This window comes from Coenobita brevimanus, chromosome 110 (genome assembly GCF_032717465.1).
Source record: "Coenobita brevimanus isolate Jiangsu-jjx chromosome 110, ASM3271746v2, whole genome shotgun sequence".
Lineage (NCBI taxonomy): Eukaryota > Metazoa > Arthropoda > Malacostraca > Decapoda > Coenobitidae > Coenobita > Coenobita brevimanus.
In genome coordinates, this window is record NC_137063.1 from 2,736,437 (window position 1) to 2,760,946 (window position 24,510).

General features: G+C 40.7%; 1 protein-coding gene and 1 non-coding gene across 2 annotated transcripts; one reads left to right on the top strand and one right to left on the bottom strand.

Annotated features, from left to right (window-relative positions):
* Window positions 1–5,045: 5,045 nt before the first annotated feature.
* Window positions 5,046–21,846, top strand: LOC145417323 (cryptochrome DASH-like). Its single transcript, XM_080286002.1, has 13 exons — window positions 5,046–5,180; window positions 7,092–7,184; window positions 10,454–10,626; window positions 11,102–11,210; window positions 13,855–13,982; window positions 14,153–14,301; window positions 15,951–16,113; window positions 16,725–16,850; window positions 17,620–17,723; window positions 18,087–18,244; window positions 18,666–18,785; window positions 20,387–20,560; window positions 21,649–21,846. The coding sequence occupies exons 1-13, from the start codon at window positions 5,091–5,093 to the stop codon at window positions 21,754–21,756; spliced, it is 1,695 nt and encodes a 564-aa protein (XP_080142128.1). The 5' UTR covers window positions 5,046–5,090; the 3' UTR covers window positions 21,757–21,846.
* On the bottom strand, window positions 15,676–15,794 carry LOC145417688 (5S ribosomal RNA). Its single transcript, XR_013900551.1, has one exon. It is a non-coding gene; the product is annotated as a 5S ribosomal RNA (ribosomal RNA).
* Window positions 21,847–24,510: the final 2,664 nt, after the last annotated feature.

Here is a 24,510-nt window from a genome sequence, read left to right on the forward strand (position 1 = left end):
GCTAAATAATCTGGAAGAAAGTGCTATGTAAAATCTAAAGTGCTTGTTGTCATTGTTGTTGTTGTTGTAGATTTAGGCAACGTGAGCTTTCGTTGTTTCGTTGTTTGAGGGCGTTCTCTCTCTCTCTCTCTCTCTCTCTCTCTCTCTCTCTCTCTCTCTCTCACTGTAGTCAATGCAAAGACAAATACTGCTTCCCGGCCTGGACCTATGCAGAACGGGAGTCTGTATTTCACATCTCCAGTCCGAAGAGTCTCTCATATAAAGAATAATCAATTCAACACCACATGATAGTTACCTGAGTGTCATAGGAGCTATTGGAGTCACATGGAGAGACAGACTGACAAATGAGGAAGTGAAGGAGCGTTGTCGTGTGGATGTGGATGTGATAGCAAGCGTTAGGAGAAACACACTGAGGTGGTTTGGCCATGTGGAGAGGATGGAAAGTGAGAGACCGACGAGGAGTGTACGTGAGTGAGGAGGAGGGGGAGAGAGGCAGACGGAGGCCAAGGATGAGATGGAGGGATGGAGTGGAGAAGTATATGAGAGAGGGGGTGTGTGAGCTGGGAGTAGGGCAATAAAATGGCGGGGGACAGGGCGACATGGAGGCGATTTGTGGCCACCCCTTACGGGATTAGGGTGTCTGGCAATAGATAGACAGATAGATAGATAATGTGTCATGGGTAAGGGTGCCCACCGTCCACTCACTCGATAGTGTTATTTTTAGGTGACTCCAGTGAGGGATAAGCCAAATTATTTCCAGTAAACCAGGAAATCATTTACCACGCTTGGTGGTAGCCAGATAACCCCATATTCCCTGCGGGTGCAGACAAAAGGGAAGTTTGGCCAAGGTTAGCATTCCCCCCCCCCTCTTTTTTTTTTTTTTATTTAGTCGACTGTGGAAGCAACTGGTCGAAGGTCAGGGTCAGAGGGCAAAGTCACAGGTTCGGTCTTCAGAGCAGAGGTTCAGTGCAAAAATTCAAGGTAAAGAAGCCCTGAATGTATTATGACGTAATTTTCGTTTAATATCACACACACACACACACACACACACACACATACACACACACACACATATATATATATATATATATATATATATATATATATATATATATATATATATACTATATATACGAGAAAGAGAGAGAGAGAGTCAAGCTGTGCATGTGTCTGTGCGTTTGTTCATTTCTTTCACAAGAGCGGTGAGAGATAAAGCCCTAATTCTTTTGCATTAGGTCAGGGTAAGTCCAAGGAGGGTCAGAAAAATGTTAATCATATAGCAAACCATACGTGCTCCCTGTGTCAGCAAGTGGGTTGGTGGAGGGCTAGTGCCCCTCCCCGTAAAACAGCTAACTCAAAGTCAAATGGCCACCCCTTACAGGATTATGGAATCTGGCAATATATATATATATATATATATATATATATATATATATATATATATATATATAATATATATATATACATATATATATATATATATATATATATATATATATATATATATATATATATGCACTGTATACACGAGAGAGAGAGTCACGTTGTGCATGTGTGTGTCTGTGTGTTTGTGCATTTCTTTCACAAGAGCGCACGACGGTGAGAAGTTATCTGAAATCGCAACACGCGAAAATATGCGATTTTATATATATATATATATATATATATATATATATATATATATATATATATATATATATATATATATATATATTTTCTGGTCAGAATTGGTTGCTGTGGACTCAATAACGGTATGGAAACAAGAATAACGGTACTGTTTTTGCAAACATTTTGAGGTGGAAAGGTTATTAGTTAGTCCCGCAAATTTTTGCGGGCAAGCTTGTCAAGTGCTACCTTATAGTGATGAGCAGCCTTGAGCACTGCATCGACCTAGTAGGACCAGATTAGGTAAGTGCAACAGTACTGGAAGGACTTATTAGCATCCATCAGACTAAAAGTACTCCCCCCCCCACCCCACTATGGACATAAGCCAGCCAGGAGGGGTATATTGGCTGTTTCCTACCAGATAATTGAGAGCGCACTATGTCCTGCAGTGGCATGATAAGGCTGACGATGATATATACACGTATATAGTGGCTGATAATATGGTGTGGAAGTCGAGTAAAAACCCCAACACATACACACAAACTCTGCTGGTTACATGCTTTCATCCTTGCGAATCATACTTACTATTTTCCTATATATATATATTATTTACGTACATTATGATCATATTAAATAAAGGATGCATTTTATAACTATACCAAAGAGAATTAAGAGCAATAATCGTATTTTGCTGTTAAGAAGCATGAGTCTCCAGCTAGATTCAGTGGGAGAGTAATTTCCAAGGTGAACTGACAATTAAACTGGTGTAGCGTTGCACCAGTGAGCTCCTGTAACCTGCCAAAACCAATAATAGGTTGCAAGTGAAGTCCTGTGTCTCCAACTTTCAAGATAATTATGGTTATGTCTTTATTCCTTTCAGAATAGTCATATATGAAAATAAGTGCGCCCCTTATGATCAACACATCTTATTTGAGGGGAGTCTTTTTTATGGCCTACAGTGGTCCTCCTGCAGTCTACTGTAGATCCATGGGTTATCATAATACATAAGGAGGTCAACCCCCTTTCCCTCCTCCGACTTTCGAACACTGGCGCTCCCCCACAACAGCTACAAACTTAGTTAAAATTGCGGGAAATTTTTTCGTTATTTCAAGGCCGAAACTTTTCTCACTGCCGCCGTGAGAATAGTTCCGGCCATGCTAAAACGAATCGTTTTTCTCCGAATTTAAGCAAAATTGGAGGAAGTGTTAACGGATCTCACATAACAAAACTTCCTAGGTCTGAGCACAATAGGTCCTGTGTCAAGGTGACAATGCAAACTCAAAACCGACCATACGCAGTGACCTTGATCTGTAACCTGTTCCTCAGAAAAACAGTCGACGCTGTCATGGGGCACCCCGCAACACCTCCACCAAATTTGGATAAAGTGGATGAAAGCTGTTCGTTACTTTACGGCGGGAACTGTTCTCATTGCCGCGGTAAGAATAGTTCCGGCCATACTAGAGGGATTAGTTCTCTGATTTTAACCAAATTTGTTGGAGGGGTTGACAGACCGCTTATGACAAACCTTACTAGGTTTGAGCACAGCAGGTCAGCGATCAAGGATACACGGCATGCATGAGTTTGACCTTGCCATGTGACCTTGATCTTCGAGCTTTTGTTCTGCAAGACGGTCACTTTCATCACTGGCTACTTAGCAACGAACTATCTATCAATAGCCAGACACCATAATTCCCTAAAGGGTGGCCGTTTGACTTTGAGTTAGTGGTTTTACGGGAAGGGGCACTAACCCTCTGTCAACCCACTTGTTGACACGTAGGGAACACGTGTGGGTTGGTTTTATGATTACCACCCACCGTTGTAAATGGTTTCCTGGCTTACAGGAAACCAATAGGATGGTCACTCAATGTAAAGCTACCTGAAAAGGAAAGAAGAGTAATAAAAAAGACAGGAAAGATGAGAGAACAGGAGGGAAGACAGAAAAAGAATGAAAGATGAAGTTTTTTTTTTTTTTGGGGGGGGGGAGGATTTTCAATATGGAGAAATGAATTCTCCGAGGTAGACCTTGATTGATCATATTGCCCCGCTAGGTGACGGAACAACGCTACGTCTCCCAGCAGGGCACCTACCCGGAAGGGGCGCGAACTCTCGACCCTTCGATCTTGAGTCAGGCTCTCTACCACTGAGCCATCCTGTCCCCAAAGGTGAAGGAAAAAAATAGGCAGCACTACATCAAGTGAGTGCCACGAAATTCGGTTAAAATGCGATGAAAATTGTTCGTTATTTCAAGGCCAAACTATTTTCAGTGCCGTCTTGGGAAGAATTCCGGGTATACGGACACGAAGAGTTTTTTCTCTGACTTTAACCATAATTCGAGTACCGTAATTGTTATCGCAGAGTCCGTGACAAAATTTTCCAGGTTTGACGTCAATAGGCCAAATGTCCAGGTTACACGAGAAGCTCAAAGTTGGCCCCGCTTTGTGGCCTTGTCTTCAGCCTGTTGTTTTGAACAGCAGTTAGTTTCGTCATTGGTTACCCCGCCAAACTATCCGCTAATGCATGGTCGGAATTATTTACCCTGCCTTCGTGACAGTAGTTCTGACCGTGATGAAACGAATATATTTTTCCGATCCTAATCAAATTTCGTACAATGCTCAGTGTTGGTTCCCCACAAACTGCACAAGAAACTTGAATACTCCAGTGTTCAGAGACTTTCATTAAATCCTAGTTATTTTCTTGTTCTTTGTCTCCTTTTCGTAAATTCATAGATGTATTTCCACCTGTTACTGTTATATTCCCTTATTTTGTTGCTCCCCCCCCACCCCCTACATCAAGTAGCGACTGCCTAATGCATATCACTGAGCTCTTAGCTCTAGAGTATGAACTTGAAGAGACTTTCTCATGGGTCGCACCGCGTAGTTTGTGTAACCGCCGCCAGGGACCCAGGGCGGCGCTGATGTTGTTTAAGCACTACACCCGACGCCCTTTTGAAATCAGCCAATGATTTCTGAAAATATAGTGCCGTGGCCCATTGCTTAGCTTTGTAAGCAACAGCGAAACAGAAACAGCAAGCTATGAACAGTGATCCAGTTGCATTTCAATGATGTAGCCGACGAGTGCTGGTGTCTCAATATGGCGGCCAAAGTTACACGCTCGCTGATGAGATAGCCTCTCCAGTGTGCATATAGAGGCTATGGATGCTTGCGTAATGTGTTTTTATGACGTCACGGATGTAAACATGATAGGTCAATCTAATTTTCGGGATTGTGGAAAACTTCATTAGTTTCATATTTTGGTATATTAAGCAATACATAATCGTATTCTATAAATTTATTTAATCTTGTAGTGATTAAAACCAGGGCATCGACGTTGATTTTACAGAGCAATTTGTTATTTGGTAAAGCGGTTCCTATATGAAGTTCGTTTAGCAAGACATTCTTGCGTAAACTAGACCAGCTGAGGAGAAGGCGGCGGGAGTTCAGGCGTCGCTCAGACGAATTACTTTATTTTAATATTCTGTATTACGTATGTTAGGACGGAGTAGTGGTCGGGTAGTGAAGCTAAAGAGGAATAATATACTGTTCCAAAAAACTGTTTCGCCAAATACTGGACTTCAGGTGACGTACAGCAACGTGGTCTGTTAATTTATTGTGTAACTACAGTTTTGCTTTCTTACATGTTATTAGATATAGCTTGAATTGTTTTTGCTTGATGAGTCAGATTATTAGGCACAACAAGGGTTGTTGACATATTATCTGTCGATAAGCCTCGTGTGCGATCCATGAAATAAAAGTCTATTTAAGACGGCTGAGTTGCATTGGGTCTTGGTGCGCCGAGTTACATTGTTAGTCTGCATATTATTGTTGAGCCCCAAGGTGTTACCACCTTCTTTACCCTTTCTGCCAGAGGATGTACACTGCTTTTTTTTTTCTGGTTAATGCTAGAATGTTTTTTAAGTTTAGGAGAGACCCCATCAGAGTGCATGGATTAGCAACAATATCCATTAATCCCTTCAACCCAAGAATATTTTTTTGTGTGTGTGGTATGGTATTCTGACCAATGCCAGACAGTTTTATTTAGCTACCGTAAGGAAGGACCCACTCAGAATGAAGGGCTTAAATAATATACTGTATAGTACACCTTCCATATTTGCATGAGTCAGATATGGGAAACCACCATGATTCCACAAGATCACAATGATATCTTGTAGACTTCCAATTTCTAGAGAGAATTGTATGCAAACTGTTTCCAGAGTCTTAGATTACCTACAGGAATTAACAAAATACAAAGTTCTTTTTAAATCTTTGTCTTCCCAGTAGTCTTTCCAAAATAGGGGTTTGAACACCTACAGAAATAAACACTGCACATGACTTAGCCATATTGGATTAGGTTGTTGACCAACTCAGCTCAGTTTCCTTCTCACATAGAGTCCTCTCCTGGATGTTATATTTGCAATACCAGTCATGGCAGAAACCAAAGTAAGGTAAAAGGATGCACAGAATTGTTTACTTGTGATTGCTGCAGCTACACCTCCACTCATTTAGTAACTATGGCAATTAAAGGTTGTGACTTGAGAGTTTTAAAAAATTCAGAATTACCATAAATTAGTACAGATTTCCCATTATTAATCCATCTTACCACAATACTTTCATGATGACATCTATTCTGTTGGAAAAAACATTTATAGTAGTGAAAATCCAAAGAAAGCTCATGAAGATTGACCTTTACCGGTGGTTATACTTCATTGGTTATTCATGGCTATGTACATTTTACAGCTGTGATACAGTAATAATTTCTTGTGCAGATATTTCACTTTTTTAGGTGATGTCCCTTCCTTGCCCATAAGTACAGAATCCCAACAAAAGTGGGCAGGGTTTTGAGCTAGAAGGAAAATCTGGGATTGAAACACAAGGAAGAATAGTTACTGAAAGGGTGTTTAAAGGGAACCACAAACAGGTGAATGCCTGCATGGCCTCTTAGTTGAAATTGCTTCAGCTGGAAGCAGACTGTGAGGGTCTAACTTTGAGCCGAGGAGGGTTGGGATTAATTGATTATTTAATGCTGCTGAAGGGTGAGTGAGTGGTCATCATTGCCTTAAATTTCTGGACCTAACCTAGGGTGCATCTGGTGCTGATAAAAAGGGATGATAAATGGATGGAAAAGATGCAGAATACAAGTCACCAGTTTCCTTCTCACCTGTAAATGACAAGTATGTAAATGGCACTGCACAAGAGCTTTCTTCACTGCTGTCCACCATCATGCTATTACAATATTTTATATAGTGTGCTATAGGTATTATGTGCTGTTTATAGTTTGTGTGATAACTGCTTTGTACATTTAGCATAGCTCTCTCTGTGTGTGTATTTACAGTTTCTTTCTGTGCATGAACACTTTAATGCTTACAGAAGTGATTTTGTTTTAGTATTTTATTTTGCCTAATGCCAGATTATTTTATTCAGATTAGGAAAATATTTATATATAGCCTATATATATATATTTTTTTTAAATGTCTAATTTATATATTTCAGAGGGCAGAATACAGAGTGCAAAAAATGGAAGTAAACAAATCATCACTTGCTCTGTGTTGGCTGAGAAATGACCTGCGATACCATGACAATGAGGTAAGTTAAAATACTGTACTTGTGGAGTACAATGACAGTATGGTTAACCCCTTAAACGCGGCCGTGTACAGTCGCGCCCCCCTGAGTGGTGGGGTTGTATCGCGGTCTGAGTACCTGTAGGAAAATATTCGCCAAAAATCAGAGATTAACCCTAGAACATTATACTTGGTATGGCAGATAGTACTTACATTCAGCTTTCTCCAGAGACAGGTGTTGAGCCTTCGTGGACTACCCAAGGACTTGTGGAGACTTGCAAAGTTGGGTAACCAAATCTTCACTTTCACACCTCCAGCAGCCCGGTTTCCCCTCTACCACAGCCTCATTCTGTCACAGTAAACTTTATACTACAACGTAAAGGTAGTTAGGAATCCGTATTTGTACAATAAGCACTGAAAATAAGGCTAAAATCAACGGAGCGTACGGCCGACATGCAGTGCGGTGGCGGTCTTCCCGTCACTCAACAAACATTTCCATTTTCACAGCTAAAAACATGTATTCTACATTATTTTCAATCATATTACTTCCCAAAAGATCACCACGGCGCGCATTTTATTCTGCGTTACGCCCGTCACTTTATTCTTGTTCCTGTCGGCCGCTTGCACTGACTCGGAAGAGCTAGAACTCGCCATAATGTCACTTTGAAAGCCTGCGGTAAACTGACGCTAAACAGGGGCAAACCGTGAGAAAAAAAGCTAGTGTTACAACTGGGGAAACAAGCGTTTCCTATTAGCATAAACTGCTTGTGAGAGGAGAGCGTAGATTTACAGTTCTGAGCACTCAGAGCGCTGCCATGTATCACAGCCAGGCTGGCAGGGGCCTTGGTGGGGGGGGACGGGGGAAAAACGCGATACTTGGCAACAACGGAGGTCAGTGGTACAAAGGTCAAGTGTGCTAAAAGTAGCTAAAGGGTGGTGGTACTGATAGACAATACCAGCTGGAGCCTGCCTGCCCGCGGTTATTCAAAATTTACTAGAATCGCAAACGCGACGCTCCGCCGTTATGTCCTTTTTGCCGAGCATCGCAAATGCGACGCTCCGCCGTTATGTCCTTTTTGCCGAGCGTCACAAACGCGACGATCCGCGTTTAAAGGGTTAATGGCCTCTCATGTGTCCACTTTAGAACTATTATTGCAAGATCAAAATCCATTCCAATTGAATATTATCTTCCCTTACAAGTTAGTTCAGTAAAATATTATTACTTGTTTTAAGTCAGTATGTCCACTCTCTGAGACATATGGCAGTTATGTTATTTTTTTTGTCATTAGAACATAATCAAGTGTTGTGATAATACTGCAAAAGTAAGTTGTTTGCACTGTGTTTGTGCAGTATCATCAGATATTAGAGAAATATTACAGTAATACCGTAATACAGTAATAATGGTTGATCTTATGTTTGTAAAAATCACCAGCTCCACTAAAGAAGTTACTAGTGCTGAGAACCTTGAAATAACATGACTACCATTTCATACGTCGTACCATATATTGCATCAGAACATTTGTGGCTTATGTTGGAAACAGATACAATTTGGTTAAGAATGGAATAGAATGCAGTAGGAGTTCATGGAGGAAGACCAATAATATATCTACCATCTGTGTTCTTCACAGACTGATCCTTTTTAAGCAAATATTATGACAAAGAGTTACAGTAGTTATTGTCTATTCTCTATCTATCTATAGCCCGACGCCCTAATCCAGCAAAGGGTGGCCGCAGACAAAACACCTCCAAGTCACTCTGTCACCCACCATTTGACTCCCCTCCCCCCAACTCACCCCCCCCTCCCTCATATACCTCTCAGCTCCATCCCTCCACCTCATCCTCGGTCTACCCCTCCCTCTCCCTCCCTCCACCTCACCTACATACACCCTCTTAGTCAGTCTTTCATTCTCCATTCTCTCCACATGTCCAAACCACCTCAGTGTATTTCTCCTAATCTTTTCAACCACATCCACATCTACCCCACAACGTTCCTTCACTTCTTCATTCGTCAACCTGTCCCTCCACGTCACTCCACATGCTCCTCTCAAGTAACTCATTTCCACTGCTCTCACTGTTAACTTGTTCCTCTCTTGCAAGGTCCACGCCTCGCTTCCATACGTCAGGGTAGGGATCACAATACCATCATGCAGTGATTTCTTAACTTCCATACTCACCTCCCTATTTCTCATCACTGCTTTCAGTGTACCAACAACCTTTCTTCCCTGCTGTACCCTTTCACGTACTTCATCCCCCAAAGTTCCATCCTTACTCATCACACTACCCAAGTACTTGAATGCACTCACATTCTCCATATCCTCACCATCCAACCTCACTGCACACTCTGTGACTTCATTCCTCTCAAACACCATAACTTTACTTCTGTTTACATTAACTTTCAGCTTCCTCCTCCTACACACTGTCCCAAATTCATTCACCATTGTGGTTTGCAATATTAGGACATCACTTCATTGCACTTACAAGCACTTCTCACTCTACATACAATCTCTTCCAGACAGCCTAAGCCACTTGGTAGAGATACATTGGCTGTATCGTCCCCACTTTGTTCGGGATAGGCCGGTCCTGCAGTGGACACTCAAATGGCTGATGACGATGGTGACAACATGAGTGTTTTTTTTTTTTGTTTTTTTTTTTTTTAAGTCAAAGAATACTATATCAGAAAAGCTTACATAGTACGGTAATCCATAACTTTATACTGTACCATGTTCATGAAGAAATGCAGTCCGCTATATAAATATAGACTCAGATGTACTGATGGTATCAGTGGCAACTTTGACAAACATTAAAATGAACACTAGCATTAAGCATAAAAGGAGAAACTGGAAATTTGATATTTGTAACTGACATTTGTGTGGTGTATATACAAAAATTATGTATAAAATGGACAAGACATTAAATATGGGGATAGCTCAGATATAGAATTGAACTGATTATTGATCATGCATTTGCATCATCAAATATGCTCGTAAATAAATCATTGGCCATGGTAAATCCATAAGTGTTATGAGCATGTTACGAAAATGGATGGTTTTGTATTAGCTACATGCAGCTGTGTCAGCACTTGTCCACACAAGCAGACAGACACGTTCCCTCCCACTCCTCCTGCCCACTCACTGCCAGGGAGTGTGCCAACAGTTGAAATTGTAGAAAGCTGTTTTGTGAGGTTCATTAATATTGTGGTATGTTTCTTACATAAATTTTCCATATGTTAAGCAAGAGTTGGTTTTTCTTTACGTAATTTTCATTAATGATAACACTAAGGCTTTGTGTCTGTAGGTGTTACTGAGGGCACACCAACAGGCAACGATGGTGCTGCCTCTGTACTGCTTTGACCCCCGCCACTTCCAGGGCACCTACCACCATAACTTTCCCAAAACTGCCCACCACCGTGCCCGTTTCATTGCTCAGTCTGTCCAGGATTTGAGGAACGTTTTGCTGGCCAAAGGCAGGTGAGTGCAGTTCCACTTTAACCTGTTCATCTTGGGAACAACTTTTTCACTCCATTAATACTGTCTTCAAAGCAGTAATATGCTTTTCAAACTGGAGGAATAAAATACAGCCTTAAACCCCTAAGAATACAAGATGCATCTTCTAAGTTAATAAAATTATCTGGTAGTAGCAAGAACATACTAAAAGAATTTCACCTGAATATTAATTATTAAATTAACAGTTGATGGAATGACTGCAGGTGTGAATGAGGTGCATTTAAAAAGAAAAATATTAGACAGGTACTGTATGCGTAGATGATTGGGCCTGATGTGGAACTAGGAGTCAGGGAGCTTGAATGATTTAATTTTCAGCTTTTTCTGTCACTGGAGCCCACCCACTTCATAGATTAATAGAAAATTGAGTTATGATGATGATGATCATGGTCTTGTACAGTACTTTTGTTATTTTTATGTAGTGGTTGTGTCATGTCACCAGTGACCTGGTGGTGCGGTGGGGCCAACCAGAGGAGGTCATACCACAGCTACTCACCTCTCTCCACGTCACCCCACCTGCCACCCCAACCAAGGTCTTCTACCAAGAGGAGGTAAGACCTTTGCTGGCTGTCTCAGTGTACTCTCCTCTGATATAAGTGTCTTGGAAACATGTAAGGAGAATATGGTAAGTGTACCAGTACATAGCCATATCAAGCTTTGTGGTTGGTCATTCTCACTTTAAATGTCAGGACTGAGTAGCTGAGACCTTCCTGTTTACACTTTTGATGGGGCAGTAAATCTCTTGAGTGTGGGTAACATCATTTTTAGTTTATTCTTGTTGAAACCAGATGATTTTATTCTGCTTATGCCAGGCTACTCATACTGAAGTTTATTAATGTATTTACTTACCCCTCCAGTTCAGAAAGTGTATCCTATGCTAAATAAAGTCAAATGGAAATGGCAAGAGTGAAAAAGACATCCTGGACTCAGCAGTTAAAGATTAGATGATGGATGGATGGTTGGATGGTTAATTGAGAGGTGAAGTAACTCTACATAAATGTGTATTACTTCAGGCTCTGTAGTAGGGAACTAACATTTCAGTAGTGAATGACGTGGGTGTATAGGCTATAGCCTGTGAATATTATCATTTTCTGTGCCAGCTATTTTCACAAGTGGCATAGATGACATAAATGACAGAGAAATTAGTGATTATTCAAGAAGGAAAGGACTGTAGGAATGAGGAAGCAATCACCTTAAAGATGTTGAAGTTGAGATGTCACCTTATGGACATTTGCAAGGAATACACACAGCTAGCTAGGATGCCAAAAAAAAAAGTCCTCGAAAGTAAGGCGAAAGTTTGTCAAAAGTGAAAAACTGTATGTGGTATGGAAGAAGAAAATGGAGCAGTACATTGGTGTGAAGGGAAAGAGGAGGAGTGGCTGTATGAATGAGAGGCATGTATAAGGACAAAGTGGATCCTCATTGTAACTGACTAATTGGGGGGAAGCCAAGTTTGATGATGCCAAAAGGTTGTTAAATCTGAGGGTCCTCCTCCTCCTCCCCCCTCTAGTGGGAATTTAAGCTGGGAATTGAAGTACAGCTTCGTAAATAAATGAGTACAATATCATATTGTACTGTAGTACTAAAAATTGAAAGTATACCCATTTTATACTAACGTGGCCCATAATTTTGCCCTCATGCAGTGTATTTCACATCCATCTCAAAGCACTTCTTCATGGCTAGTACAATATCACGTTGGCAGCTTTGTTCTGAGTCACCCTGTGCATGGGGAACAGTTCAGAAGGGCTGCATAATGTACCTCAGTTAATGACCATTGTTCATTATAGCTGAAGATAGTGCGGTGGGCTCATAGGCATTCAGAAAGGCTGCCTGATGCGCCCCATTTAACTACCATTGTTTGGTATAGCCGACAAAAGTTTGGTGGGCTGTGAGGTGTTCGTTAAAGCTGAAATCTATTCTGTTGAGATTCGTTATAGGGAGGGTCTACTGTGGCGTGAAAATGGTTTGTCATGACCATCCCTTGCCCGGGGGTTCCTAGGAGGAAGCACGACATCAAAGATATGGTGATGATGTTCTAAACTTGTGTAATACTTAGCAGTTATAATGATTACTGTACTGTATATTGTACTACAGCAGTTGTTTTACATTCTCTCAATGATAAGAGAGCAGTCAAATGGTACATATGAGTCAGCATCATCATAATCCAGTTAATCATTGACTGATTAGGTATGTAGGGGTCCAGGACTAGACGACTTATTCAAAACATTTACAGTGAGAGTAACCACTCAACCATGAATGGCATTATGTGAGCAATATCAGGGCTCTTGTTTGGTGAGCCACAGCTCGCAAATGTGAGTATTTTTTCCCTTCGGTGAACAAATTTTACATGCAAGACGCCTTTTGGCAAGGAGAAAATACATCCACTTCAAAACCCAGTAAACTACAAAATAAGTAAATCTCACTTAAATGTACAAAAAAAGCACATTATGATCGATTATCAAGTCTTTCCTTCCTTGTTGCCATTGTGAATGTTTAAAACTGCATGATATGATTCTAATCATCACAATGTGTAAATAAAGAAATATACCTATTACTCATATAATATTTCGCCTCGTAGTCAGTTTGGCTACTAAAAATTTATTTGGCTCGTAAATCTGAAACCTTAGGAGCCAAATGGCTCTCAACCATCGGCAGTTAGCAAGAGCCGTGAATTAACCCTAATCATCCCTCGTATTAAAACTCTGATGGGCCACATTTTGCTGGAGTGCCCAACCCACAAGACCACCAGGTGTTCCTTATTGCCTGTGTGATTACAGCTCAGTATAGTAAATGGCTTCTTGGAGTGCAGTAAACCATTTGATGTGTTTTCATTGTAGAGTCACACGAAGGAAGCACAACATCATGTGAATGGATGGTAGTGTTGTAGATTTGTTAATAGATGAATAAGAAGCTTAGCTACAGCTTTATTAAACTGTATTGCTTCCCATTGTAAACACTTGGTAACTTTATGTTATACAGAGTCCTGATTGTAAGTGAGGGATGAAGTGGTTTATAATGTCACAGCTTTTTCCTTACTTTTGGTACAGTAAATTGGAATAACTAACTGATCAGTTTTATAGGTAACAATGGAATTTTAATAAGCAGTTTTTCTATTGTTTCCCATGGCTTAAAAGGAAAAGAAAGAGCATAAAGAAGCTGCTGGTAATTAGGACTTACTATATTTTGCTATGGCAGGTGACAAAGGAAGAAAAGGATGTGGAGGCGGGTGTGCGAGAAGGCTGTACAAAACTTGGTGTGACCCTCCATCCCATCTGGGGTGCCACGCTGTATCACAGAGACGACCTGCCATTTACAGTCAGTAGGTGAGTGTGGACTATGCATGACTTTGTGTGTTCAGCATTGTCATCAGTGTTGCAGCCCCATCACCATCATCATCATCATCATTATCATCATCATCACTCATTTCACCTTTTAACAACCATTCTCTGTTTTTGACTGTATCATCTGGTCACATGCTCCTCTTATTCCCCAGAGTCCCCGACACGTACACAAATTTTCGGAAGGCGGTGGAAGCTCAGAGTCGTATCAGGCCACCACTGTCAATGCCAGACACACTCAGGCCACTCCCACCCGGCTGCTCCCCTGGTGACCTGCCCTCCCCCGCTGATCTTGGAGTGCCAGGTTAGTGCCCATTGTTGACACCTTGAATTTGATGACATCTTGTGTAGTTCATTATTATTGTTTCCAGACAGTTTTATTCAAATTAAGAAAGGCCTCTTGTATTGATTGGGTTTAAATAGGCCATATCTAAGTCCTCCAGTTTCAGAAGTCTATCTGTCTGTCTATAGACAGATGTCTTAATCCTGTAAAGGGTGGCCACAAGCTAAATCACATCCATATTACCCTACCCTCTGCCATTTGGCTGCCCTTCCCCCAACACACAACTTCCTCTCTCATATCTCCACACCATCCCTCCATTGCATCCTTGGTCTCCCTTTCCCCCTCAACCTCACTCAGATACATTTTTCTACTCAGTGTTACATTCTCATTTCTCTCCACATGGTCAAACCATCTCAAAGTATTTCTCATAGTGCATTTAATCACTTCCACGTCAACATTAAAACACTCACAAACTCATTTGTCTGTGTATGTAACTCAACATGCTTCTCTCACGGAACTTATTTCTGAAACTGAATAAAATTGTCAGGAAATGGTAAGACAAAAAAAAAAATAAGTCTCCACGTGTAGTAAGTTAGCCTTTTGAATCCAGTTATTTCTTTTTTTTTTGGGGGGGGGGTTTATTATTGCTACTTCCAAACAGTTTTATTAGAAACTTTGAACTGGTAGCTGTGTGAGTAAACTACCAGAAGATTAGTGTTACACCAATTAATCAGTAATTAATCAGAAATTGGTCTTATCATCGTATTGCCTGTTAATTGGTATTCATCATTCTGACTAATTAATTGAGGCTGATGAGCTGAAAAAGTATATGTCTGTAATTTCATATGCATAAGGCTCCTGCACTCCTGATGAAGGAACATTGAATAGCTTGATGGAAGGCTAATAAGAGAGGGACTTCTGTATGTTGTCACTTGTATTTTCTCCACTTTTTTTTAACGGATAGTATTTGTCATGATCACTGACCCACTGAGAAGTTTGGAATGAAATACGCTGCATAGTATCCAGGTTCGGTTAATTTCAGTTACATGCCAAAGCTGCCTCATCGGTCTGCTGTTTTCGTCTGTACAGTGTATGAGTCATCCTTCATACGACATTATCTTTTGTGTGATGTGGTTCTGTACATGGACACAGTATTTCCTAGCTTGCTTCCATTTTGCTGTGGTTTTAGTATTACTGTATATCATACACTATAGTACTGTAATTGTATTATATCCATCCATTGGATCTGATGAAGCTAGCCTTTTTTATATATATATATTCATTCATTCATTGCCAGATGCCATGTATCCCAAACAGGGTGGTCAAGGGCTTAGAGTTAATTGTTTTACAGGGAGGGGCACTAATCCTCCACCAACCCCACTTGACACATAGGGATGCCAACAGCATCTGGTGTTCCCAGGCGGTCACCCATCCAAGTACTAACCAGACCCAACGTTGCTTAACTTCGCTGATCAGATGGGAAGCGGTGTACTCAACGTGGCATGGCCGTTATGCCTATTTACTTTGAGAATTTTTTTGTAAATAATGCAATGTTAGCATAAAAATTAAATTTATTTTCATTTACTGATTGGTAAAAATTTATAGTGTATGGTATATTTCTGGTTGTTGTGAAAGTAATTTTATACAGATATATCTCATATGCCCCCCAGACACTGCTGTAGATAAACGCAGTGCCTTCCCCCTCAGTGGAGGTGAGAGCAAAGCATTGAGGAGAGTAAAGGAGTACTTCTGGGAGACCGACTGTGTGGCCACATACAAGGAAACTCGCAACGGCCTCCTTGGGGACAAATATTCTACCAAATTTAGCCCCTGGTAATAATGCTTTACTAGTTGTTTTTATTATATCATCATTATCATCATCATCATTATCAGTGGTGGCAGAGGTATAATCATCATCATCATCACTGTCATCATCATGACCTATTCCTCACTAAATAAATGGGGTGGGTAGTGTTCAGAAGCAAGAAAGAGAAACGCGTAGTGGAATGGACCTTCATCCAGTCTCGCAAGAAGAAAACAGCCTCCTTGATTTTTAAAGAATGTTATTTAAAAATCAATATCTAGACTTTATTTACTTATTTATTTTTTATTTCATATTGACAACCCATTTTGGGACTGTGGCTGTAGATAGATTTTTTTTTTTTTTTTTTTTTTTTTTTTTTTTTTTAATGTGAACATGCCATACAGTTTTTAATCTCTTCACTCTGAGGGAGTCTCCTAGGATGAATAAAATCATCCAGTGTTAACCACAGTTACATAAAAATTATATCCATAGGTTATAGAGTTCAAGAACTCAAACATTCCATGTTAAACTGTACTTACTGAACGTATGTGACTGTCTTGATTCACATGTGTATAGTACTAAGACTGACTGGTTTGTAGATGTAAGAATGTGTTCAATTAATTTTAACTTTGTACCACAGGCTTTCTCTGGGTTGTCTGTCGCCACGTTATGTGTACTCCGAGGTGAAGCGCTATGAGAAAGAGAGAACCGCAAACCAGAGTACCTACTGGGTCGTATTTGAGATGATATGGAGGGACTATTTCAGGTGAGCAGGGAGAGGAAAGTGAGGGAGGGAGTGGTGAGGCGAGCAGAAAGGGAAGGGAGAGAAAGAGGAGTAAGGAGAGCAGAGAGGATGGGAGAAGAAGGAGAGTTGAAAGAAAAGAAAAGGAGAGAAGAGCAGAGAGGAAGAAAACAGAGGGAGAGGTAGGAACAGAAGAGAAGTGGAGGAATGGGAGTGAGGGGAAGGGAGAAGGAGAGAGGAGAGGGAGGGAGGGATGATGAGAGCAGAGGGAGGAGGAAGGGGGAAGAAGAAGAGTAGAAAGGAAAGAAAAGGGGGAGGGATGAAGAGAGCAGGGAGAGTGGGGTAAGGAGAGAAGGAGGAGGGGGGAGGGGAAGGAAAGGGAGGTAGGGGCTGAGAAGAAAGGGAGTGGGAAAGAAGATGAAGAATGGTAGAAAGGAAAGAAAATAAAGGAGGAGTGAAGTGAGTAGAGAAGGTGGGTAAGAAGAGAATAGAGGAGGAGGAGAAGGAGAGGGAGGGAAGAATGAGGAGAGAGAGAGAGAGTGGGGTCTGTGCAAAGAGGAAGGAATGGAGGGAGAGGTGAGGAGAGGTAATGAAGTAGTGAAGAGAAGGACAAGGGTAGGCAATGAAAGTAGAAGAGGAACTGAAAGAGAAAGAGTGAGGTGAAGGAAGGAAGGTTTAGGGTATTACTGCACAAGAAAAGGAAGAGAGATGAAGGAAAGAAGGTTCAGGGTATTACAAGAAAGTATAAAATAGTTGGGCAGTGTAATCAAAATAAGTCTCCTTCCAAATGCAGGTTTGTGTGTGCAAAGTACGGCGACCGAGTGTTTTACCCGTCAGGCATCAAGGGTGTGAAGATGAAGTGGCGCCAGGACCCCAAGCTGTTCAAGGCATGGCAGGGTGAGTGGTTGACTGTATAGGTGAGGTAGGAATCACTTGGTAGGAAAAAAATACTTGCAGAATTACCTTTTAATCTCTTCAGCCTTAGGATGTAATTTTCATTTTATTCATGGTGCCACCAGACAGTATTATGCAACTAAAAAGAGCAACCTAGTCATGAAAAGGTCTTTGAAGGGTTTGTCCTCCAGTTCAGAATATTAATCATATTCTGAACAAAAATCAAGACAAAAAGCAAAAATATAATCAGTGATCCTGTTCAGAGGTTAAGCACACTCTGTCAGCTTTCTTGACATACCTGATCATTTTTTCTTTTGAGATTTGTTGTGGTATCTTGGAGGTTATTCAGCTACCCTTAACCACCAGAGGGCAAGACTGGCGTGCCTTTTGTGGATGCCAACATGCGTGAACTACGAGAGACTGGCTGGATGAGCAACCGAGGACGGCAGAATGTTGCGTCTTTTCTCATTAAGGACCTGGGCCTGGACTGGCGACTTGGGGCAGAGTGGTTCGAGTCTCAGCTGGTGGGTTCCCACGTGCATGCTTTATAGTGTTCGTATTTTTATCTCAGCTGTTTCAATTGTCGTACACCCAAAAATCGTGTGTGCTGTCCTTGATGGAGTAGTTAATATATTTGCTTGATAATAACGTATATTGTATTTGTAGTTAAGGTACCAAAGAAAATCTGTAGAAGTGAGGTTGAGCTTAACACTGAAAGATGAACGTCATACACAGAGTGGAAGATAAGAGTAAAATAGTATGTTTGCAATAGAGGAATGAGGTTGAAGGATGACCGTTATATCAGGAAAAAAAAAAAAAAATGACTGTGCCCCAGAGATGTTTCTGTCACAGCTGTTCTGTGGTTGGTGGTTCCCAGGAAGGAGGTGGGTATCACATGATAATAATGATGACATTTGTTGGTGATGGCTCACTTTTGCTCCCCAGCTGGACCATGATGTGTGCAGCAACTACGGCAACTGGAACTACTCTGCTGGGATTGGCAATGACCCCAGAGAGAATCGCAAGTTTAACATGGTGAAACAGGCCATGGATTATGATCCTAAGGTAAGAACTTAGGATGCCTGTGTGTGACTGACTGTGTTGATAGGTACTGGGATGTAGTGCAGTATAGATACTGACAGTTGACTGATACATGTTTGGTACAGGTTAGAAGGAATTGTATTTTAACCATAAACAGTTACTAGATAGTGAGGTGATGTGGAACCCACTGTAGTGCCCTTGCCGACTGGGAGGAGTGGCACATATGCAGTGTCCCTCCAGGAACCAAATCTTCACACTTCTTCCCATGCATCACTGTCTTGTGACACTGTCAGCTGCATGGGAATGTAAGTCCACTACATGGGATGACCATACACGGGCAGTTGCTTGTCAGCAGCAGTAGTAGTAGTAGTTGTTCCCTAGGCAGTTGATGAGTCTGCTCGGTGAGACAGACTGGGGATGATCAACAACAACTGCCCCTTCAGTTCAGTGACATACTCTTTTGCGATATTCATGATGCCTCCAGACACTAATATTCATCTTTGGGAACACGTGTTGTAGTGAAGGGACCAGTGAAAGCTGTATTTGTCCCCATAGTTCCAGTAACCTCTTTTAAGCTGGATCAAATCACGTGGAGGCAGCAAGAATTAATTAAGAATACTGTGTCATATTGAGGAGGTAAATGGTGATGCTGAAGATGAATAATTAATACAGCAACTATAGCTTAAATCCCTACCTGAACAGTGCTGATGGCAAAAGATGTACTGGTAGGTATCATGATCATTGTTATACTTGGAATGTTTTAGGTACATAAAAGATAAAGTGGTGTGACTGGTTGGCCTATACAAGGGAGGTCATATGGTTCATCCAGAATTAAGAGTATTTGCCATAGTGACTGTAGCTATGGAGTGTGTTGGTGAGTTTGTTACCGAGGTAGAAAAATGATGCAGAAGGAGGGGTGGTGCAAAATCTAGCTGAATTATGAGATCTGAAAGTGGTAGAAAGACATTAGAGAGATGTTGCCTTTATATACTGTACTGTGAAGGGACCCCTCTGTGTTTGTGAAGGGGGAGTTGTACACATTTTTGGGAGAAGTGCAGTGCTGTCCGGTAATGAACTTCAGACAGCTGACCCCTTCAGTTAGAGAAGTCTCTCCTAAGCTGAAGAAAAAAGTGTGTCCAATTAGAGAGAGATCTTCATGAGCAGAAATAATAGATTTTTAATATGTTAGTGAAGTGATGCTTACAGGTTTGTTTGTGAGAATTATTTTGTGTTATGTTGCATAAAACTGAATCGGGAAAGGAGAACTCTCAAGGCAGGGCAGGATGAAGCAAAAGATGAAAGTGGGAGAAGGTACCTCAAGGTTAGTAGATGATTTGGATACTACAAGAAGTTGTACAGTTATGAGAGCAGCCATTAGGTTAACAAGTTTGACCCATACAAACATGAATCACTGTCTGCTTGTTTGTACAGTACAGTATGTATGTATGTATGAACTCAAAAATTTTCACTTCCCCTTGGACAGTACTGTATCTCTGAGTGCCTCAGTCCCTGGGTTACGGACTCCCCAGAAATATTTTATGATCTTTATAAGCAGCAGGTAAATTCCATTTTGCCATTAATCATGTATTGTAACTTTTGTTTTATTTAGCACACCTGTGTTCCAGGGTGACTATGTGCGTCTGTGGGTGCCAGAGTTGAAGGGTATCCCTGGTGGTGCTATTCACTGTCCATGGCGCGTCACTTCTGCTGACTTGTCACATGCGGGTGTCAGTCTTGGGGAGACTTACCCTAACCCTTTAGTGGTGGCACCAGAGTGGTCTCGGCATGATCACAAGACGGTACGTTCATTATTTCTTTGGGATAATAACAGTGTTGGGAAGGGATTTTCCTCACCACCTTTGTGATACCTTGACCTGCATAGGATTCATAGCAGACCCAGGCCAAAGATTATGTATTTTCAATATAAACTCAGTTTTAATGTCTGGATATGATTCTGTATGGCACTTATATGTGAAATGCATATGTAAAGGAAATAACAAAAAGAGAGAGAGAGATGTGCAGATAGCAAGGTATGTGAGGTAGTGCCAAGATTCCTTGGGCTTGACTGGCATATGGATGAGTTTCTGTCCCTTTTCACTTGGCATGCCGTTGATAGTTCATCCTCGTTCGTGCTTTCTCTTTCCCTGTGTTCTGGATCCTACCTCACTCCATCAGTGGGTGGGACAAAAAATATAGTGGTGGTGATGGTGGTGGTGGTGGTATAATTTTTCTTTATGAACAGTTCATGGCTTTATGAAATCAAGACACAGACCAGTTATGGTATGTTTATCTACTTTTTTGTGCTTAAAATGCAAATTTCTTATCCATAGCTTTCTCCCTGATGCATGATCATTATTATTATTATTATTATTTTTTCTTTTGCTTGAAACATCAAAATGACATATAATGTTATTCATAGGACTTGTTATAATTCTTCTCTTCAGATCATTATTCACAAACCTGCACTCAGCCTCACTTGCCTACCTCACAACACTAACTTGACCCAGGTAGAGGAGAGAGAGAGAGATTCCGTGAATTTATAGCATACGTCTGTTTTTGCAGTCTGTTTGAATGCTTTTCCTCCTTTCATCAGTAAGTGGTACACAACTGTTAGTATGTTTTTGACTGCTAGCTACCCATCATCTTCAATGTCATCATCATTGTTGCTGTCATCATCTTCAGTTAATCATCAGTCCATCAATATCATCATCATCATCTTCATTGTCTTCATCTTCAGTTATCAAGCCATCAGCATCATTGTCATCTTTGTCATTGTCGCCTTTATTCCCACCTTAATACAGGGTGCGGTAACAGGATCCAAAAATGTAGAGAAAGCATAGAAGTGAAATAGACCACTCAGTTTATATTTGCTTTTTCTCTTTTGTAGACACCTAACAGCAGCAAGAGAGGAGCAGGTGGGAAGTGGAATAACACTGGACAGGGACCAAAGCAACGAGGGATTGACTTCTACTTCAAATCATCCCCAAGGAAATAGGTTAAAATGGTCGGATGGGAAGGTAGTGTGACCATCTTGTGTAAAAGTTGAGTATCGTATCGTACAGTAACCTTCTTTACATAATTTGGTTCTGGAAACTGACATACATATCAGCTTTATAGATATCAGTAGAACTTTAGAAGACTTTCTTGTGTTACTTAACTTCTTCAGCCTGGAGATGTGTTATTCTTTTTATTTATGCTGTCTCAAAACAGTGTTATGCAGATAATAAGAGATCTTTCAAACTGGAGAGACAAGATAATGCCTTCATTAACTCTTTCAGAGCAAGAGTCCTTTCCCTGAGTTCTGTAAAAGTGTCAGAGACAAGCAAGACTTGACATCATCAGGCTGAAGGGGTTAGCAACAAAAAATAATAATAATAATAACAAAAAGGAGGGACATATAATGACCCATTGTAGTTGAAGGTAATATTTGTGAAGGAGTAACTTTGTATGGGATGTATACAGTAAAGTAGGATATTAGCCTGTGGGAAGTACAACTGAAAAAAAAAAAAAAAATGTGTGAAGTTTATTATTTGCATGAGTCTTAGTCACTGTATATGTATTATTAGCTGACCAAGCTGGTTTGTACTCGCTGTCATTTGTCATATCCTGTAATTTTGTACGAATGTATGATGCATAAATCTAACTAGCATGTTTAAAAGTTTGGGTAGAATTTAGCACCAGTTTGTTTATACTCTTAGATCTCTACTTGCTCATGAGGACAAAGATGTGCAGTAACATCATTGACCTGTTTATACTATTTATCCATTTGCATAGAAGGTAGTCCTTGCTGTAAGTATTTCCAAGCACTGACTCAGGTAGGATGAACTGCTGAATCTGATTTTTCATGTATATATATTTTTATGTTAAAAAAAAATTGTCTAAGGATAAACCAAATGTGCTCCATGTATGTCGTACTTTTATGATACAAAGCTTGAGATGGTTAGAGGTGGATTATACTCCTAAGAATAAGAACCATTGAATCTGAATCTCATTATATTTTTTCCACATGAGTAATGTCCTAGGATGTTTGAAAATATGTAAACAGGGGTGATATGGGACTGGTTTTCACTGTTACCATAGTTTGAGATGCACAGTTTTAGCAGAAATATGGTTATTTTCGGCCTGAAAATTGTGTTTGCAGAGAGATCTGAGTATATACAGCTGTAAGAATGATGTAGATTCTGTAGCATATTAATCATAGGGAGAGTGAGGAAAGAGAAACACAGCGTATTAGAGGTAAGGGTATCAAAGTAACTAGAGTCATTTGGTAATATTGGCATGTTATTGTGGGTGTAGGTTGTGTTGGCTGTAAGGCATAAAGTATGTAGTGTTGGTGACAGTTACAGGTACAGTACTGTGTTGAACACTGTATTAACTTTAAAGGATTATGTACCAGATTGTGTCGTTTAACTCAGGGTTTTCATGACAGATGTTGCATGATATTAATTTTCACTGTCTACTCAGGTCTTCTCTCACTAACTGTGTATGTGAGCTTTTCTAATGCTGCAGCCTCGTATTGCTTTAGAATCTTCGTTACCAAAGCTACTGTTCCATCAAATTTTGCAAGATAGTTTATCCACAATGCAGGATGATTTGGTTGATCCATGTAGTGCGGTAGAGTGGACACCTTCGTACACATGAGGCCGGGTCCACTCACATCACCATGGTCTGCTCTGTATACTGGACTGATTTTTTAATAAGATTTGGACATAGACATGATGGTTATTCCCTGAGGCCTGGTATTTTTCTTCCATGTTTCACACCTTCATTTGTCACCACTTCTGTGTTAATAATCACTATCCTGATAGAGTAAATGGTGAGGCTGACTCATTCAGGACTGATGGGATGGTATTGGCAGCAGTGTTTATATAACATGTTAGTGGGGTTTGTGGAAGATCAGTGGGTTGTTTTTATCAGATTCAGTCCTCGGACTGTTCCCTGTCCTCCGCTGGGATTGAACTCACATGCTTCCATACAACAGCCCACTTCTCAAACCACTTGATTGTTTGGGGTTTCTTCAGTTATATACTTTCTTCACTTCCCAAGGCCAGATTGTGAGAATGTATTATAATATGCTACAAATCCTAGGCCTTGCATCATATTCTTAGAGAATCTTTGTTTCAGTCCAGAGTTTTATCAATATCATCATCACCATCATCATCATTGTTGTCATCATCATTATCATCAAAATTCAGTTTTCCTTGTTATAATCAGAATTATAATCCAGTTTTCCATGTTATTTGAGGTGGGAAGGTTCAGATCAAAGCTCTGTAATCTTTCTGGGAACTTGAATTAGAGGAGTAGGGATACCATATGTACAAAGCACCTCTCACCTCCTGTGCCGTAGGATGTAATTTGTTTCTTGCAACACAAATATAGGGCAGTTCCATCACCACATCCATTTGTCAAATCATAATGCAAGAGGATTCCAGTCCCCTCCAATATTTCTTTTAGCTCTTCTGTACAACCTGGTGGAAATACATAGGTAGTGTTTGTTCTCACCTGTCATCATGGTAGAGGCCAGTGATTTTGTGCATCCTTAAAATACCTCCATGAATTAAAAGGTAATGGTTACCTGAGAATTTTCTGTGGTGTGATGATTGAATCAGATATGTTAATGGGCACATAGGAGTATATGGTAAAACTGACAAGCCATATAGACCCTGGTGGCTCAAAGGAGAGTGTGTGTGTGTGTGTGTGTGTGTGTGTGTGTGTGTGTGTGTGTGTGTGTGTGTGTGTGTATGCGCGC

Bases quoted from the DNA above. Each gene is read 5' to 3' on its own strand.
- LOC145417323 (XM_080286002.1), top strand. From the start codon at position 5,091: ATGTTAGGACGGAGTAGTGGTCGGGTAGTGAAGCTAAAGAGGAATAAT. The intron at 5,181-7,091 runs GTGACGTACAGC...TATATATTTCAG, and splicing joins CGCCAAATACTGGACTTCAG to AGGGCAGAATACAGAGTGCA. The intron at 10,627-11,101 runs GTGAGTGCAGTT...TCATGTCACCAG, and splicing joins GTTTTGCTGGCCAAAGGCAG to TGACCTGGTGGTGCGGTGGG.